At 42.3% G+C, this 17,820-nt stretch overlaps 1 protein-coding gene across 1 annotated transcript in view; it reads left to right on the top strand.

Moving 5' to 3' along the window:
• Window positions 1-17,820, top strand: part of si:ch211-159i8.4 (matrix-remodeling-associated protein 5) — a 186,914-nt gene that overhangs the window by 48,374 nt on the left and 120,720 nt on the right. Inside the window, exon 3 of the mRNA XM_034181951.1 lies at window positions 15,547-15,676. Within this exon, the coding sequence (XP_034037842.1) occupies window positions 15,547-15,676 (130 nt within the window). The remainder of the gene's footprint in view (window positions 1-15,546; window positions 15,677-17,820) is intronic.

The raw sequence follows: 17,820 nt of genomic DNA, 5'->3' as shown, positions 1-17,820 counted from the left end.
CCACAGGAGAGGAGCCTGAAAGCTGAAGGCTCTGCCTCCCATTCTACTCTTACAAACCCTAGGAACTACAAGTAAGCCTGCAGTCTGAGAGCGAAGCGCTCTATTGGGGTGATATGGTACTACGAGGTCCCTAAGATAAGATGGGACCTGATTATTCAAAACCTTATAAGTAAGAAGAAGAATTTTAAATTCTATTCTAGAATTAACAGGAAGCCAATGAAGAGAGGCCAATATGGGTGAGATATGCTCTCTCCTTCTAGTCCCCGTCAGTACTCTAGCTGCAGCATTTTGAATTAACTGAAGGCTTTTTAGGGAACTTTTAGGACAACCTGATAATAATGAATTACAATAGTCCAGCCTAGAGGAAATAAATGCATGAATTAGTTTTTAAATGCACGCAACCCATCATTTTCAGCAAATAAATTACAACAAAATAGTTGGATTTACATGCAGATAGATTAACAGCGAACGCTATTTTGAACCCAAGATGACACCATGAGTCACGTGACCTTTTTTTTTTCAACGCATCATGTCGCCACAACCCTGAACATAAGGGTGCAGCCGAAAGGACAAGAACAACATTATTATTATTTTACAAATACATCAAAGTGTCTGAAAGCCAAAGCTGGCACTGCCATATCTGCACACATTGAGAACATGAACTTAATGTTCAGAACAAGAAAAATGTATAAAAAAGTCTTCTGTGTTGAACTGTCATCTGTCAGACTAGCGCCACTGTGACTAAAAATTATTTCTGTTAATGTCTGGGAAACAAAAATAAATAAATAAATACAGTAAAAGCAGTGAAAGTCGGCTTGGATGAAAGTAACCACCAATAATATGTAATGAGTTGGCTGAGGACTGACAGCAGTGCAAAAATACAGCTTCTATAAGAGTCCATATGTGTTCCATTGGGTTGGAATTACTACATCCTGGGAGTGTTGTGTGGTTTACATCTTAGAATGTTGCTATATGATAGTGGAATGACTCTCCAACAATGCCAGACCATGTTATGCACAATGTGCTCTATTGTAGTTTATGTTCTTTTGATTAATGATCAGGCTGTTACAGACACACCATCTAATTAGCAATCAGGCTGACTCTTATAATTATGTCTGAAATCAGATAAGAATCCTCTAATGACTTAAGAAGGGAGGTGTATTTCACAACAGCAGAATTAAGAAATCAAGAATAACAGTAAATATGAAGCTTTATGTAATTTAGTCAGTGTATCTTGGGATATCTTCTTCACAGACTAAAGTTAATTATGGAGTTCCACAAGGTTCTGTGCTAGGACCAATTTTATTCACTTTATACATGCTTCCCTTGGGCAGTATTATTAGACGGTATTGCTTAAATTTTCATTGTTACGCAGATGATACCCAGCTTTATCTATCCATGAAGCCAGAGGATACACACCAATTAGCTAAACTGCAGGATTGTCTTACAGACATAAAGACATGGATGACCTCTAATTTCCTGCTTTTAAACTCAGATAAAACTGAAGTTATTGTACTTGGCCCCACAAATCTTAGAAGCATGGTGTCTAACCAGATCGTTACTCTGGATGGCATTTCCCTGATCTCTAGTAATACTGTGAGAAATCTTGGAGTTATTTTTGATCAGGATATGTCATTCAAAGCGCATATTAAACAAATATGTAGGACTGCCTTTTTGCATTTACGCAATATCTCTAAAATCAGAAAGGTCTTGTCTCAGAGTGATGCTGAAAAACTAATTCATGCATTTATTTCCTCTAGGCTGGACTATTGTAATTCATTATTATCAGGTTGTCCTAAAAGTTCCCTAAAAAGCCTTCAGTTGGTTCAGAATGCTGCAGCTAGAGTACTGACGGGGACTAGCAGGAGAGAGCATATCTCACCCGTGTTGGCCTCTCTTCATTGGCTTCCTGTTAATTCTAGAATAGAATTTAAAATTCTTCTTCTTACTTATAAGGTTTTGAATAATCAGGTCCCATCTTATCTTAGGGACCTCGTAGTACCATATTACCCCATTAGAGCGCTTCGCTCTCAGACTGCGGGCTTACTTGTAGTTCCTAGGGTTTGTAAGAGTAGAATGGGAGGCAGAGCCTTCAGCTTTCAGGCTCCTCTCCTGTGGAACCAGCTCCCAATTCAGATCAGGGAGACAGATACCCTCTCTACTTTTAAGATTAGGCTTAAAACTTTCCTTTTCGCTAAGGCTTATAGTTAGGGCTGGATCGGGTGACCCTGGACCATCCCTTGGTTATGTTGCTTTAGACGTAGACTGTGGGGGGGTTCCCATGATGCACTGTTTCTTTCTCTTTTTGCTCCGTATGCATCACTCTGCATTTAATCATTAGTGATCGATCTCTTTTTCCTGGTTCTTTCCCTCAGCCCCAACCAGTCTCAGCAGAAGACTGCCCCTCCCTGAGCCTGGTTCTGCTGGAGGTTTCTTCCTGTTAAAAGGGAGTTTTTCCTTCCCACTGTGGCCGGGTGCTTGCTCATAGGGGGTCGTTTTGACCGTTGGGGTTTTTCATAATTATTGTATGGCCTTGCCTTGCAATATGGAGCGCCTTGGGGCAACTGTTTGTTGTGATTTGGCGCTATATAAGAAAAAAGTTGATTGATTGAAGTTGATAATATGTTTCACACTGGCCAAGCTAGTCTGAGGAGGTGTAGTTAGGTCACATCAGGTGAAAGTAACCCATCAGTCTTCTACAGAGGGTGTTGGAGTGGAGTCTTCAGTCTGTGTGACAGGGTCCTGCAGTTCCATTCTGGTGGACCGTGGGTAGGCCTTGGTCACTCTTGGGACTAAATGGTGGCTTCATGAACATGTGCTGGTGTGGAGTGAGTTTCTGGATGACAGTGAATTAGAATAGAGGTGTTTTCTGCTGGATATAAACTGCGACCAAATATCAAGAGGTGTTCAGCCAAGATAGAGAGTGCTGATAGAGAAGGCCAGAAGGCATTGCATTGTTTATTTGTGGATTTATAGAGAGGCTATGATGGGGTGTCAACAGAAGAGCTGTGGTATTGCATGAGGAACTCTAGAGTGACAGCAAGTATGTGAGGGTGGTGCAGCATATGTATAAGGAGAGTGAGACAATGGTGAGATACGCAGTAGGAATGAAGGATGCCTTTAAGGTGGATGTGGGATTGCATCAAGGACCAGCTGTGAGCATTTTCTTGTTCACAGTAGCGATGGACAGGTTGGTGGATGAGATCAGACAGGAACTTTCATTGACAATGACACTGACTGATGACATTATGATCGGTGGGCGGCACAGTGTTTTAGTGATAAGCACTGTTGCCTTACTAGAGAAGCTTGAATCTTCGACTGGACTGGGTTGCTTGACGCGAGGATGTTTCGCTTCAAATCGCAGAAGCTTCCTCAGCTAAAATTCTTCTGTCTTGACTCTTGTAGAGAAGAAGAGTCTACAAGAGTCTACAAGAGTCAAGACAGAAGTCAGACTACCAGAGCAAGAATTTTAGCTGAGGAAGCTTCTGCGATTTGAAGCGAAATGTCCTCGTGTCAAGCAACCCAGTCCAGTCGAAGATTCAAGCTTCTCTACTATGGAAACCACCTGGACAACTGATAGCCTACACAGAAACTGTTGCCTTACAGCAAGAAGGCCCTGGGATCGCTTCCTGCCTGTAGAGTTTGCAAGTTCTCCTCATGTTTCCTGCAACTTCCAAAGGCATCATCCAGGTTAGAAGAATTTGAAACTTTAAATTGTCTTTAGGGGTGCGTGTAAATGTGAATAAGTTTGTTTGTCTATATGTGGACCTGCAATAGACTGGCATCCTGTCAAGGCTGTACTCGGCCTTTCACCCTATGACTTCTGAGATAGTCTCCAAATATGATCTGAAGTAAGCAAGACGGTGTACATCCAGAGGAGGTGGGTGGGATGTAAACAGATGATCAGCTGTGGTGACCCCTAATGGGAGCAGACTGAAGAAGATCTGATTAATTCTCTTGTTGATTGAGATGTACTTTATTGATTTCACAGTTGACACTGTTTATGTGCATTAAGTTTGAAGAAGTCCGTTATCCGAATTGAGGCAAGTGGGTGAAGGCCACGCAGCAACCCTGAGATGCGCCGCCGTCGGCTTGGGGGGAGTAACGGGGGCTGCAGCTAAAACTGCACCGCCCCTACAGAAGGGGAAAGGAGTGACGTGAGCAGGCACCGGTGTGGGGAGTGTTGATGGGGGATAGGAGGGGGGTGGGGGAAGGGAATGGAGCATGCTTCAGTCCTGTGAAAAGCAGTTTATTGTTTTTGTGAGGTGAGATAAGAAACAGCCAAATGGAGGGGGGCGCTGACGAGCATCCAATGAAGTAGGTCACGTTTTGGGGAGCTCCACTGAATCTTATTAAATTCCTTTTTGGTGCTGACTTAACTTCAAACAGGTGCAAGTTCGATGTTTTAAGCACCTGTGCATGTTTTTTTTAGACTGATGGCAACCGACCTGCGAAACTTTGCTTACAAACATAAAGGAAAGTTAGCCCGAGCAGCGGCTAAAGCTAACTCCGAGGCAGCGCAGACTAACAAACAAGACGAAACAGAAACCATGGCTGACGTTAAGGCAGAAATCCTCGCAGCAATAAGAGGAGATATTTTGGAGCTACTCAGTTCGGAGTTGAAAGATATGCTGACTACCCAATTTGAGGAAATGAAAAGTGAGATAAAAGTTGTGAAAACTGAAGTCGTCGGTAACATCGCATTGCTGCGCTCGGACCTGGACTCTGTGAGAGGAAAAGTTACAGACATGGAGCAAAGCCTGACAATGTGCTCCGACGACGTAGCTAACCTGCAATCCACGGTCAGCACGCTCAAGACCGAGGTGAAACATTTACAAGAGAAGTGCATTGACATGGAAGGAAGGATGAGACGCTCAAATATCTGTATACTGAACGTCCCGGAGGAGAATGACTCAACCCCGTCCTCTGTCACGCGGCTCCTGAAAGAAGCTTTCAACATGGACCTGGAGGTTCTGATTAACCGATCACACCGTACCCCACAGTTTCAACGAGCGATGGGGAAGCCGCGCCCGATTATTGCTAAACTTCATTACTACCAGGACTGCGTCGATAAACTCCGCCGTGCTCGTCAGACAGGTGGCGCTCTCAAGTATCACCAGGCATCCATCTCCATCTTCCCGGATTACCCTCCCAGCGTGGCTCGGGCAAGATCTGCTTTCAACGACGTGAAGCAGCTGCTGAAGGGACGAACGGGAGTCCATTATGGAGTTTTCCACCCTGCAAAGTTTCGCATCTCATACAACGGGACCGAAAAAGTCTTTTTAGATCCGAAGACTGCGATGGCCTTTGTTCAGAAGAAAATTATTGCCGCAGATGCTGCGATTACAGAGGAAGACTAGTTTTGTCTTCATTTATTTACGGTCGGTGGTGAGTAAGAGGACATTTCTTTTCCAAGAAACATTGGCTACCAATATAATAATAAGGTAAAAGCTGATGTTATATTACTAAACACCTATTTTTGAGTATGTTTACACCTGTTGGGCTATAGTTATTCATATACATAGACACATTGAGCACCTTTTAAAGATGATGTCTTGGTGGAGTACCGTGCTTGGAGTCTCCAGGAATAAGCACATACATATGTGTGGATTTAAACACGTAGGGTTTGGGTTTCACCACGTTCTTATAATTGGTGATAAAGGGAGGGTTGTAACTGCACCAGTACCAAAATATGTATATTTATTTTCTGAAATCTGTGTCTTCTTGCCAAAGCATGACTTTATTTATACTATTTCACTAAAGATTGATTAATTTGGTTAATAAAGGTCAGATGAAGAAAAGAGCTTTGGGTTGTCAAGTTAACCTTATAAGTTGTAATGTTAAATCCTTAAATCATCCTGTGAAGCGTAAGAAGGTACTCACTCATCTTAACAAGCTTAATGTAAATATTGCTTTCCTCCAAGAAACACACTTGCCCACAGCAGATCATTCCAGACTACAGGGAGGGTGGATAGGACAATCATTCCACTCCAATTTTAATAGTAAATCCAGAGACACAGCCATTCTAATTCATAAAAGTGTTCCATTCACCCTGTCTAAAACTATAACAGATTCCCACGATAGATTTGTTATAGTTACAGGAAAGTTATATGAAACACCTGTCATTTTAGCAAACCTCTATGCGCCTAACTGGGACGATCATTCATTTTTTACCAATTTTTTCTCGCAGCTACCTGATATGGACTCCCATCATCTTATACAAGGTCTATTAGAAAAGTATCCTACCTTATTATTTTTTTCAAAAACCATATGGATTTGAATCACGTGTGGTTGCGTCAGCCAAGCTTGAACCTTTGTGCGCATGCGTGAGTTTTTTCACGCCTGTCGGTTGCGTCATTCACCTGTGAGCAGGCTTTGAGTGAGGAGTGGTCCACCCCTCTCGTCGTTTTTTTCATTGTTTAGGAATGGCTCAGAGACTGCCGCTTTGCTCGATCAAAGTTTTTTCAGAAACTGTGAGGGACATCAAAGTGGACACCATTCGAGAAATTCAGATGGTTTTTGGTGAAAATTTTATGGGCTTCAAAGAGATTACGGAGTGTTACTGTCGCTTTAAGGACGGCCCAGAGCGACTGGTGGTGCACCGCGCTCCGAAGCCGCCATCGACAGGCTGAGCAACCATTTCATTTCTAAATGGATGGCTGTATGGATCCGTGACCATCGTGTGCAATTTCTCTGGTTATCACAAGAGCTGGACATCAACCATTTTCCGGCAGATTTCACTTTTAACAAGAGATTTTGTCATGGAAAGCCGAGCGGAGGCTTCGCGCGTCATGATGGATTCACTACTGGAGCGAGACAAAACCACCTCCGTTTTGGTCTCACAGGATGGCTTTGAGATGGCGTTCAGACAGCTGTCGGTGGTTTTTCCATCGAGTGATTATCCGAGAAATTGTGGATGTGCCTGGACATGCCAGAACATGTCTCGTGAGGCTTCATCACGGCATTGCTTTGCGTCATGCAGCACCGCCGCGACGCGCGAAGCCTCCGCTCCTCTTTCCATGACAAAAACTCCTGTAACAGTGGAATGTGCCGTTCATTTCCAAACTGGACGCTGTGTTTTATCCGGGATGTCATCTGGCTAGCACAGGAATTGTGAAAAGACGTGGACATCAGCACTTTTTCGGCACATTGAGACAGATGTGGAGGAATTTCGCGCATCGTGGTGGTCCTGCATGGCGCAAAGCAACGCTGTGATGAAGCCTCACAGGACATGTTCTGGCATGTCCAGGCACATCCACAATTTCTCGGATAATCACTCGATGGAAAAACCACCGACAGCTGTCTGAACGCCACTCACTCAAAGCCTGCTCACAGGCAAATGACGCAACTGACAGGTGTGAAAAACTCACGCATGCGCACGAAGGTTCAAGCTTGGCTGACGCAATCACACGTGATTCAAATCCATATGGTTTTTGAAAAAATAATAAGGTCGGATACTTTTCTAATAGACCTCGTATTAGCAGGAGATTTTAATTGTTTTTCTACTTTACACTTAACTAAAGCTGCTCAGGTAGTTCAACTCTTTCTTCGTACATTTGGAATCTGTGAAGCCTGGTGTTTTCTAAACCCTACATCTATGTCATATTCCTTTTTCTCTGTTGTTCATAAAACATATTCACAAATAGACTATTTTTTTATAGATAAAAATCTTATGGAATCTTATACGGAATTCCTCCGCACGTCTGTCTCAATGTGCCGAAAAAGTGCTGATGTCCATGTCTTTTCACAATTCCTGTGCTAGCCAGATGACATCCCGGATAAAACACAGCGTCCAGCTTGGAAATGAACACCACATTCCACTGTTACAGGAGTTTTTGTCATGGAAAGAGGAGCGGACGCTTTGCGCGTCACGGTGGTGCCGCATGGCGCAAAGCAACGCCGTGATGAAGCCTCACAGGACATGTTGGGGCATGTCCAGGCACATCCACAATTTCTCGGATAATCACTCGATGGAAAAACCACCGAGAGCTGTCTGAACGCCATCTCAAAGCCGTCCTGTGAGACCAAAACAGAGGTGGTTTTGTCTCGTTCCAGTAGTGAATCCATCGTGACGTTGCGAAGCCTCCGCTCGGCTTTCCATGACAAAATCTCTTGTTAAAAGTGAAATCTGCCGGAAAATGGTTGATGTCCAGCTCTTGTGATAACCAGAGAAATTGCACACGATGGTCACGGATCCAGACAGCCATCCGTTTAGAAATGAAATGGTCGCTCAGCCTGTCGATGGCGGCTTCGGAGCGCGGCGCACCACCAGTCGCTCTGGGCCGTCCTTAAAGCGACAGTAACACTCCGTAATCTCTTTGAAGCCCATAAAATTTTCACCAAAAACCATTTGAATTTCTCGAATGGTGTCCACTTTGATGTCCCTCACAGTTTCTGAAAAAATTTTGATCAAGCAAAGCGGCAGTCTCTGAGCCATTCCTAAACAATGAAAAAAACGACGAGAGGGGTGGACCACTCCTCACTCAAAGCCTGCTCACAGGCGAATGACGCAACCGACAGGCGTGAAAAAACTCACGCATGCGCACGAAGGTTCAAGCTTGGCTGACGCAATCACACGTGATTCAAATCCATATGGTTTTTGAAAAAAATAATAAGGTTGGATACTTTTCTAATAGACCTCGTACAACATAATTTGGGTGATACATGCGACCGTTGCCGTTCAGAGTCTGACACTCTAACTCACATGTTCTGGAGTTGCTCAAAGCTGGCCGAATTTTGGAAGTCAATCTTTAAGTTCTTCTCACTTGTGTTAAAAACTCACATTGAACCATCCGCTGTCACAATAATCTTTGGGGTGATGTCACCCAAACTGAGACTAAATGCTGGGAGTAAAGCAGTGATTGCGTTTGCAACTCTGTTGGCAAGATGATTAATTCTTACAAAATGGAAGGATAAATCTCCGCCCACATTTAAACATTGGGTTGCCGATCTCATGTATCATCTCACCTTGGAGGACATCCGTTACTCTTTACAGGGCAACTCAGAAAAATTTAGGACTATTTGGCAATCAGTTCTGAGGACAGTTGGAGAAATGGACTCTGTTTTGATTGTCTGATGGTTGGGATGTGTCAGTTGTTGTAATCGGAGTCTTTTCTGTGTTGTTGTCAAGAAAAAGGATGTCTCATTGAATCTTTGAAACAACCAGGACTGTAATGTTGATGATTTTTATTTATTTATTTTATTTTTCCCCCTATCTTTCTATTTGTCTGTTTGCTTATTTGTTTTCAAAATTATTTAGTGTATTTATTTATTTATTTTTTGCTTATAATATATATATATATATATATATATATATATATATATATATATATATATATATATACCCTCGCTATATCGCGGTTCACCTTTCACGGCCTCGCTGTTTCGCGGATTTTTTTTTAGTGCAATTTTGCATGTTTTTTTTCCCACAGCGCATTCTGTTTCTGCATCCTCATCAGGCAGGCCAGTCGCAGCACCGTGATTGGCTCAGGCAGAACACGCGCATTGTGTTCTGCGTCCTGATTGGCTGTAGACCATTGTCAATCAGTCTCCTCCTTGCCGTGTCTTTTTCTTCTTTTTTTTTTTACCGTGTCTCCTGTACAGTACAGAATGCGGTCAGCTTGCCAAACTTACAAAAATCTTCAATTTCGAGCAGTGTGACTCTGAAGTGCTGTATGTTTGCAAGTTTTCTCCCCCAACAAAACCTACAATGTCGACGAAACGTTCTGCACCGTCAAAGGCACCTGCGGTCACACCCAAAAGGCAGAGGAAGATGCTGACCATCGCGGAAAAAGTTGCACTTCTTGACATGCTAAAGGAAGGTAGAAGTTACGCAGCTGTAGGGCGCCATTACGGAATAAATGAATCTTCAGTTCATTACATAAAAAAGGAGGAAAATAACATAAGGAGGACAGCAGCAGTAAGTTTTAACAATGATGCAAAACGGTTGTAACTGTCTGCAACAAGACCATCATAATGGATGGAGTCTGCTTTAGCTTTGTGGATCAGTGACTGCAGGAAAAAGAACATTACGCTGGATACCAACATTATCCGCACAAAAGCTAAAAAGCTTTATGAAACTTTTGCTGACAGCGATGATGTCCATGACAGTGAGGAGCAGGATGATGCTGAGCCCAGGCCATGAACGAGTGCTTTTCACACAGAACCAAGCCCATTTAATGCCAGCAAGGGCTGGTTTGACAAATTTCAGAAACGCTTTGGACTTAAAAGTGTTTCTCTGCATGGAGAGGCCACCTCTGCGGATACTGCTGCGGCAGAGGCATATGCGCGCAACAAATTTAAAGCGATCATCGAGGAAGGGGGATATCAGCCTGAACAAGTTTTTAATATGGATGAGACAGGCTTATTTTGGAAGCAAATGCCGTCTCGCACCTTTATAATGCAGGACGAAGCCAAAGCCCCAGGATTTAAGGCCCAAAAAGAACGCATGACTCTGGTTATGTGTGGAAATGCCGCAGGCTTTATGATAAAACCAGGGCTTATTTATAAGTCAAAAAATCCAAGAGCCCTAAAAAACAAAAATAAGAATGCGCTGCCCGTTTACTGGATGCACAACGCAAAGGCTTGGATGACAAAAGCGCTCAATCTGGATTGGTTCAAACAGTGTTTCATCCCGGAGGTCAAGCATTATTTGAGAGGAAAAGGACTAGACTTTAAAGTGCTTCTGCTCTTAGACAACGCCGGAGGCCATGCTGATGATTTGTCGTATGATGGTGTGCAAATCGAATTTCTGCCACCAAACACGACATCGCTCATTCAGCCCATGGACCAAGGCATCATCCGTGCTTTTAATTCTCTCTATTAGCGCAACACCCTGCAACATCTTGTTGAGGCTATGGACTCAGATCAAGATTTATTTATTTTTTTTCAATGTGACAAAGTTTTTTATTCGGCACACAATATATTCAAAATGAACAATTCCACAAACAAACACAGACAAATCTAGTGAGTCCAAAAGGGTGTGGGCTGAAGCAAAGCTTATTAGCGCCCACCCCTGCTCGTACAAGTCCAACAATTCTTATCAGTCATATTTACATAAATACAAATTCACTACTACATGTCGACACACAGACATACACATCAATATACTATTCACTTATAATTATATTTATATCAATCAATCATTTTTTTTTTATATAGCGCCAAATCACAACAAACAGTTGCCCCAAGGCACTTTATATTGTAAGGCAAGGCCATACAATAATTATGTAAAACCCCAACGGTCAAAACGTTGGGGTTTGATCTGGTATATAGTACCAGATCACAAGAAAGTCGAATCAAGGCACTTTACGCCAGTAAGGACTAACCTTACCAACCTCATTAAAGGCCTACTGGCATGAATACACCATTGCATCATGTCTCCAAAATATTCAAAGGGCCATTCAGGAGATGAAAACTGAAACTTTAAATGCCTGCTGGAAAAACACTGTGGCCAGAGGCAGTGCACAACTCTACCGGTTGCTGTCCTGTTGAGATCCATCACTCTGCGGTAGATGCAGCTGTGAATCTGGCTAAACAGCTCGGGGGAGATGGCTTTAATGATATGACTCCTGATGACATTAATGCCCTGATTGATGCCCACTCACAACCGCTGACTGATGAAGATCTGGCAGAGATGACAAAGCCACCAGGAGAGGATGAGGGAGAAGAGGATGAAGAGGACGCAAGTGTTGATAAAGAGGAGGAGGAGGATGGACTAACGCTTGATCGCTTGGCAACCATGGTGAGAATGGCCAATGAATTTCAGTGAGCGGCGCAAGAATGGGACCCTTTGATGTTTCGTTCATTACAGTTCTCAAACATAATTGAAGGTGGCATGTGTCTATAAGAATCTTCTCGCCCAGAAGAAAAAAGAGTGCCAACAATTACCAATCACTATGTTTTTCACTCAAAAAATGACACCTGTGCCTTCAGTGGAAAAAGACGCGACAGCGGAGCGGCACCAGGACGAAGTGGCGCGGTCAGAGGAACTGTGAAATACTGGTGAGTCACTATTAATAATTTCTTATGTATCAGGTTGATCATTAAAATTAAATTTGTTAGTTCTAAAAGCCATCATAATTATTTATAGGAAAACGTTCTATTTTTATTTCTCAAACAAATGTTTGGGCCTGAAAACAGGTTTTGATCTTTGGTTTCATTCTATAATACTGGACTTATTTTTCTACTAAGGTTTGAACTTTGAGAGTGTTTACACAGGAGAGAAAAGTGAGAAAATGCGTGTAGTGAGGGGTTTACAGCCTTAAAACATCTATAATAATTGTAAAAAAAATAACGCTGACTACTTCGCGGAATTCACCTATTGCAGGCTATTTTTAGAACGTAACTCCTGCGATAAATGAGGGAACACTGTATAATTTTATATATATATATATATATATATATATATATATATATATATATATATATATATATTTGTTGTTATTGTTGTTTGTTTGTTTGTAAATCACTGGTGCAGTGGGGAGGGAGGTTGTTCTTTTGTTCTTCTGTTTTTGTTCATTATAAGAAAAACACAATAAAAAGAATTTTCTAAAGAAACAGCCAAATGATCCCCAGGCCGACTGATGGTCCCCCTCTGACCTTTGATTGGAGTAAGAGGATATAGAAAATGGATGGACATTACAGAGGTGCGGGGGATGACCCTCGGGTTGCATGTCCATTATCTTTCATGATGGGTGGAGCGCCCTGCTCATGACGTGGGCACAGGGTGGCACTGATGGAACTCGTCACATTAATTCAATTTTTCCACATATCATCAGCTCTAATCACACTCACACACACACAATCACACATTCGCAGCTCTCTCTCTCTCACACACACACACACACACACACACACACACATGAACTTGCGTATATTCACATTTAAGCAACATAAGTCTTAACTCGTGACAAACTGTACACTCTCCTGTGCCAGTCATCATGTTCACTACATGATCACTATTGCTGTCACGAATATTGACATCATGCCTCTTTCATCAGTGGTGTCTGATCACTCATTAAGTTTACAGATTCGCTGCCGTGTTTAGTGGAACAACAGTCTTATTTATCACTGCGGTGACACATCAACTCCTCAATTACGACTGAACTCGAAGCTAGATTGCCTGATGTCTTAGCTTCACATATGGAAAATGCCCAATCAGTAAACTCAGTGCTCAAAACTACACTCGACATGATTGCGCCACCTGTGTTAAAACCGCGCTCCCCCAAAACACAGTCACCTTGCTTCAGTGATTACCTGCATGACCTCAAGCATAAGGCAAGAGGTCTGGAATGGAAACAGCGTAGTTAAAGTATTCCACCTTGCGTTGCGTGATGCTATCTTACACTATAAGCATGCATTACTGGCTACTAAGTGGACCTATTACTCTAATTTGATCAACAAAAACAAGTATAACTCAAAGTTCTTGTTCTACACGGTGGCAACACTTATTCATGGACAACCACCTGTAGTTCGCTCTCCTTTTACAGCACAAGATTTCTTGGATTACTTTAGGAAGAAAATAGAAGACATTAGGTTAAACATATCTCAGCATGCCTTAATCCAGCCACTACACCCTGCTATTGAGGTGGGTGCCATTACTGAGGTATTACCTAGATTTACAGAATTTGATAGTATCTCACTAGACGTGCTGACAAAACTCATAACGTCAACAAAAAACACAACCTGTTTATTTGATCCTATACCAACAAAACTGTGGCCCACTCTTGGGCCGACTGTGCTGGAAGTTATTAATCTCTCATTAACTTCTGGATCTGTTCCTAATGTTTCAAATCTGCAGTGATTAAACCATTACTTAAGAAACCTAATCTTGACCCTAGTGTATTGAAAAACTATAGGCCAATAAATTCTGGAAAAAGTGGTGTCACAGCAGCTCGTAGACTATCTTACAGAGAATAATCTCTTTGAGCCACTGCAGTCTGCTTTTAGAAAATATCATTCCACAGAGACGGCTCTCACTAAAGTGGTGAATGATCTTCTGCTTACGATGCATTCAGACACCACTACGGTTCTGTTACTGTTAGATCTCAGTGCTGCATTTGATACCATGCATCATATTGTACGCGATAGGCTGGATAATCATTTTGGGATTACTGGGAGTGCCCTTGCATGGTTGATGTCATACCTGACCAGTCGTTCTCACTGTGTTTTGTACAGTAACACTACCTGTAACCTTAGTGACTTGAAATTTGGGGTTCCACAGGGGTCCGTCTTAGGCCCCCTGCTTTTCTCCCTTTATATAGCACCCCTTGGGCACATATTGCGGTGTTTTGAGATTACCTTTCACTGCTATGCAGATGATACTCAGTTATACATGCCAATAACTGCTGGTAATCTCATCCACATAAAATCCTTAGAAGATTGCCTTGCATCAGTGAGAAGCTGCATGTCTAGAAACTTCCTACTTTTAAACTCTGATAAGACTGAAATGATGGTTCTTGGTCCAGTGAGACATTGGCATCAATTTGACCAGCTAACACTCAGCCTCGGCTCGTGTGTCATACATCACACTGACAAAGTGAGGAACCTTGGGGTCATTTTTGATCCTACATTGTCCTTTGACCTCCACATTAGAGATATTATGAGGACTGCTTTGTTCCACCTGTAAAATATAGGGAAGATTCATCCCATCCTGTCTATGGCTGATGCTGAGACCCTGATTCATGCATTTGCTGCATCCAGATTGGACTACTACGATCCACATGTTAGGTCAGCCCTTACTTGTGTGAAGCGCATTGAGACAACTTTGTTGTGATTTGGCGCTATATAAATGAAGTATTCTGAAATTGAATTAAAATGATTACCTCCTTCAGGAAGCATTGTTTGATGTTTGTGTTGCTTCTGTCTGGATTTTCTTTTCTTATTTTTTTACTGTTGTGTTCAGTGTTTTTGTTGCAGTTCTGTCACTTTATATTTTGGGGTTTTTTGTGTGCACCTCTGTGTGTGTGTGTGTGTGTGTATGCATGTGGATGCGCGTGAGAGACCAATATCAAAAGTCAACCCATCAATGTCCCTGACCCCTTATATTTGCCAGCACAGATGTAAAAATTAATTACTAGCTGTTTTCTTTGACTTTACTTTACTGCCTGTGTCATCAGTTTGGCTGCTGCATCATCTCTAATGTACACCACGGGGAGGTGATGGTCTAGTGGTTAAAGTGTTGGGCTTGAGAGCAGAGGATCCTCAGTTCAAATCCCAGCCTGATCAGAAAATCACTCATCTTAATCCCCTAGTTGCTCCTGGTGTGTAGGCGCCGTGCATCGCAACAGCCTGACATCTGGGTGAATGTGAGGCATTGATGCGTAAAGCGCATTGAGTGTCTAATGCAGATGGAAAAGCACTATATAAATGCAGTCCATTTATCATTTACACCTCAGCCTCCCTGATGGATCTCCTGTGTATTTGACCTTGGCGTGCCCCATGTTTTTGATTAAATAATCTTGGACAATATGCACTATGGGTCACCCATACTCAGACCATTACATTGTCTACAGTTACTGGATCTGTTCATTTTGTCTCTAACAGATATAACAGCTTGACAGAAGTGGAAGGATCAGAATTCAGTTCTCTACAGCAACTGGAAATACTGATGTTGCACGGCAATGACATCAGCACTGTCCACCCGGGAGCGTTCTACAGCCTCAGATCACTACAGGTACAGTGTGCCGTGTCTTCAACATTTGAGGTGACAGTTTGTGACTACACACTGGTGAAGCAGCAATGCAGCGTACGCAGGGTATTGTTTTCACTGGTGTGTGTGTGTGTGTGTGTGTGTGTGTGTGTGTGTGTGTGTGTGTGTGTGTGTGTGTGTGTGTGTGTGTGTGTGTGTGTGTGTAGACAAGATAACTCAAAAACATGGATGGATTTCCTTCAAACCTGGTGGGGATTTTAATTGGATCAATATCTCAAGGTGATTAGATTTTTGAGTAGTTTGACCTGAGGTCAAGGTCGAGGAAAACATGTTCTGTATAACAGGTTTTTAACCAGGAAGCCTGGATGGATGAGTTAAAACGTGTTTATTATTGATTATTATGACTGACTTCCTAATTAAATCACCCAGAACTCATATGATGAAGTCATATGTGGTCAAAAAACACCATTACAGACATATGTAACTGGTACATTTCTATTGTGGTAAGTAGAGGAAGCAGGGTATGCATCAACCCTCTGATGCCTTTCATTAAAGATTATGCTTCATGACTTATGACACAGAATACAAAATCTAGTCATTTTTACATATGTAGGTGGTGATGAAGGCTTTAGAAGTTTTACAGCAGTTCTACTAGACTCACAGTTTGCATTGAACTAAGAAGAGCAGTTGCATGAATGTTGTCCTGAACCAGTACCTCAATCAATCAATCAATTTTTTTATATAGCGCCAAATCACAACAAACAGTTGCCCCAAGGCGCTTTATATTGTAAAGCAAGGCCATACAATAATTATGTAAAACCCCAACGGTCAAAATGACCCCCTGTGAGCAAGCACTTGGCTACAGTGGGAAGGAAAAACTCCCTTTTAACAGGAAGAAACCTCCAGCAGAACCAGGCTCAGGGAGGGGCAGTCTTCTGCTGGGACTGGTTGGGGCTGAGGGAGAGAACCAAGAAAAAGACATGCTGTGGAGGGGAGCAGAGATCGATCACTAATGATTAAATGCAGAGTGGTGCATACAGAGCAAAAAGAGAAAGAAACAGTGCATCATGGGAACCCCCCAGCAGTCTACGTCTATAGCAGCATAACTAAGGGATGGTTCAGGGTCACCTGATCCAGCCCTAACTATAAGCTTTAGCAAAAAGGAAAGTTTTAAGCCTAATCTTAAAAGTAGAGAGGGTGTCTGTCTCCCTGATCTGAATTGGGAGCTGGTTCCACAGGAGAGGAGCCTGAAAGCTGAAGGCTCTGCCTCCCATTCTACTCTTACAAACCCCAGGAACCACAAGTAAGCCTGCAGTCTGAGAGCGAAGCGCTCTATTGGGGTGATATGGTACTATGAGGTCCCTAAGATAAGATGGGACCTGATTATTCAAAACCTTATAAGTAAGAAGAAGAATTTTAAATTCTATTCTAGAATTAACAGGAAGCCAATGAAGAGAGGCCAATATGGGTGAGATATGCTCTCTCCTTCTAGTCCCCGTCAGTACTCTAGCTGCAGCATTTTGAATTAACTGAAGGCTTTTTAGGGAACTTTTAGGACAACCTGATAATAATGAATTACAATAGTCCAGCCTAGAGGAAATAAATGCATGAATTAGTTTTTCAGCATCACTCTGAGACAAGACCTTTCTGATTTTAGAGATATTGCGTAAATGCAAAAAAGCAGTCCTACATATTTGTTTAATATGCGCTTTGAATGACATATCCTGATCAAAAATGACTCCAAGATTTCTCACAGTATTACTAGAGGTCAGGGTAATGCCATCCAGAGTAAGGATCTGGTTAGACACCATGTTTCTAAGATTTGTGGGGCCAAGTACAATAACTTCAGTTTTATCTGAGTTTAAAAGCAGGAAATTAGAGGTCATCCATGTCTTTATGTCTGTAAGACAATCCTGCAGTTTAGCTAATTGGTGTGTGTCCTCTGGCTTCATGGATAGATAAAGCTGGGTATCATCTGCGTAACAATGAAAATTTAAGCAATACCGTCTAATAATACTGCCTAAGGGAAGCATGTATAAAGTAAATAAAATTGGTCCTAGCACAGAACCTTGTGGAACTCCATAATTAACTTTAGTCTGTGAAGAAGATTCCCCATTTACATGAACAAATTGTAATCTATTAGACAAATATGATTCAAACCACCGCAG

This window comes from Thalassophryne amazonica, chromosome 11 (genome assembly GCF_902500255.1).
Source record: "Thalassophryne amazonica chromosome 11, fThaAma1.1, whole genome shotgun sequence".
Classification (NCBI taxonomy): Eukaryota; Metazoa; Chordata; class Actinopteri; order Batrachoidiformes; family Batrachoididae; genus Thalassophryne; species Thalassophryne amazonica.
Note: the sequence above shows the minus strand (reverse complement) of the source record. Positions and strands in the feature narration are given on the sequence as shown.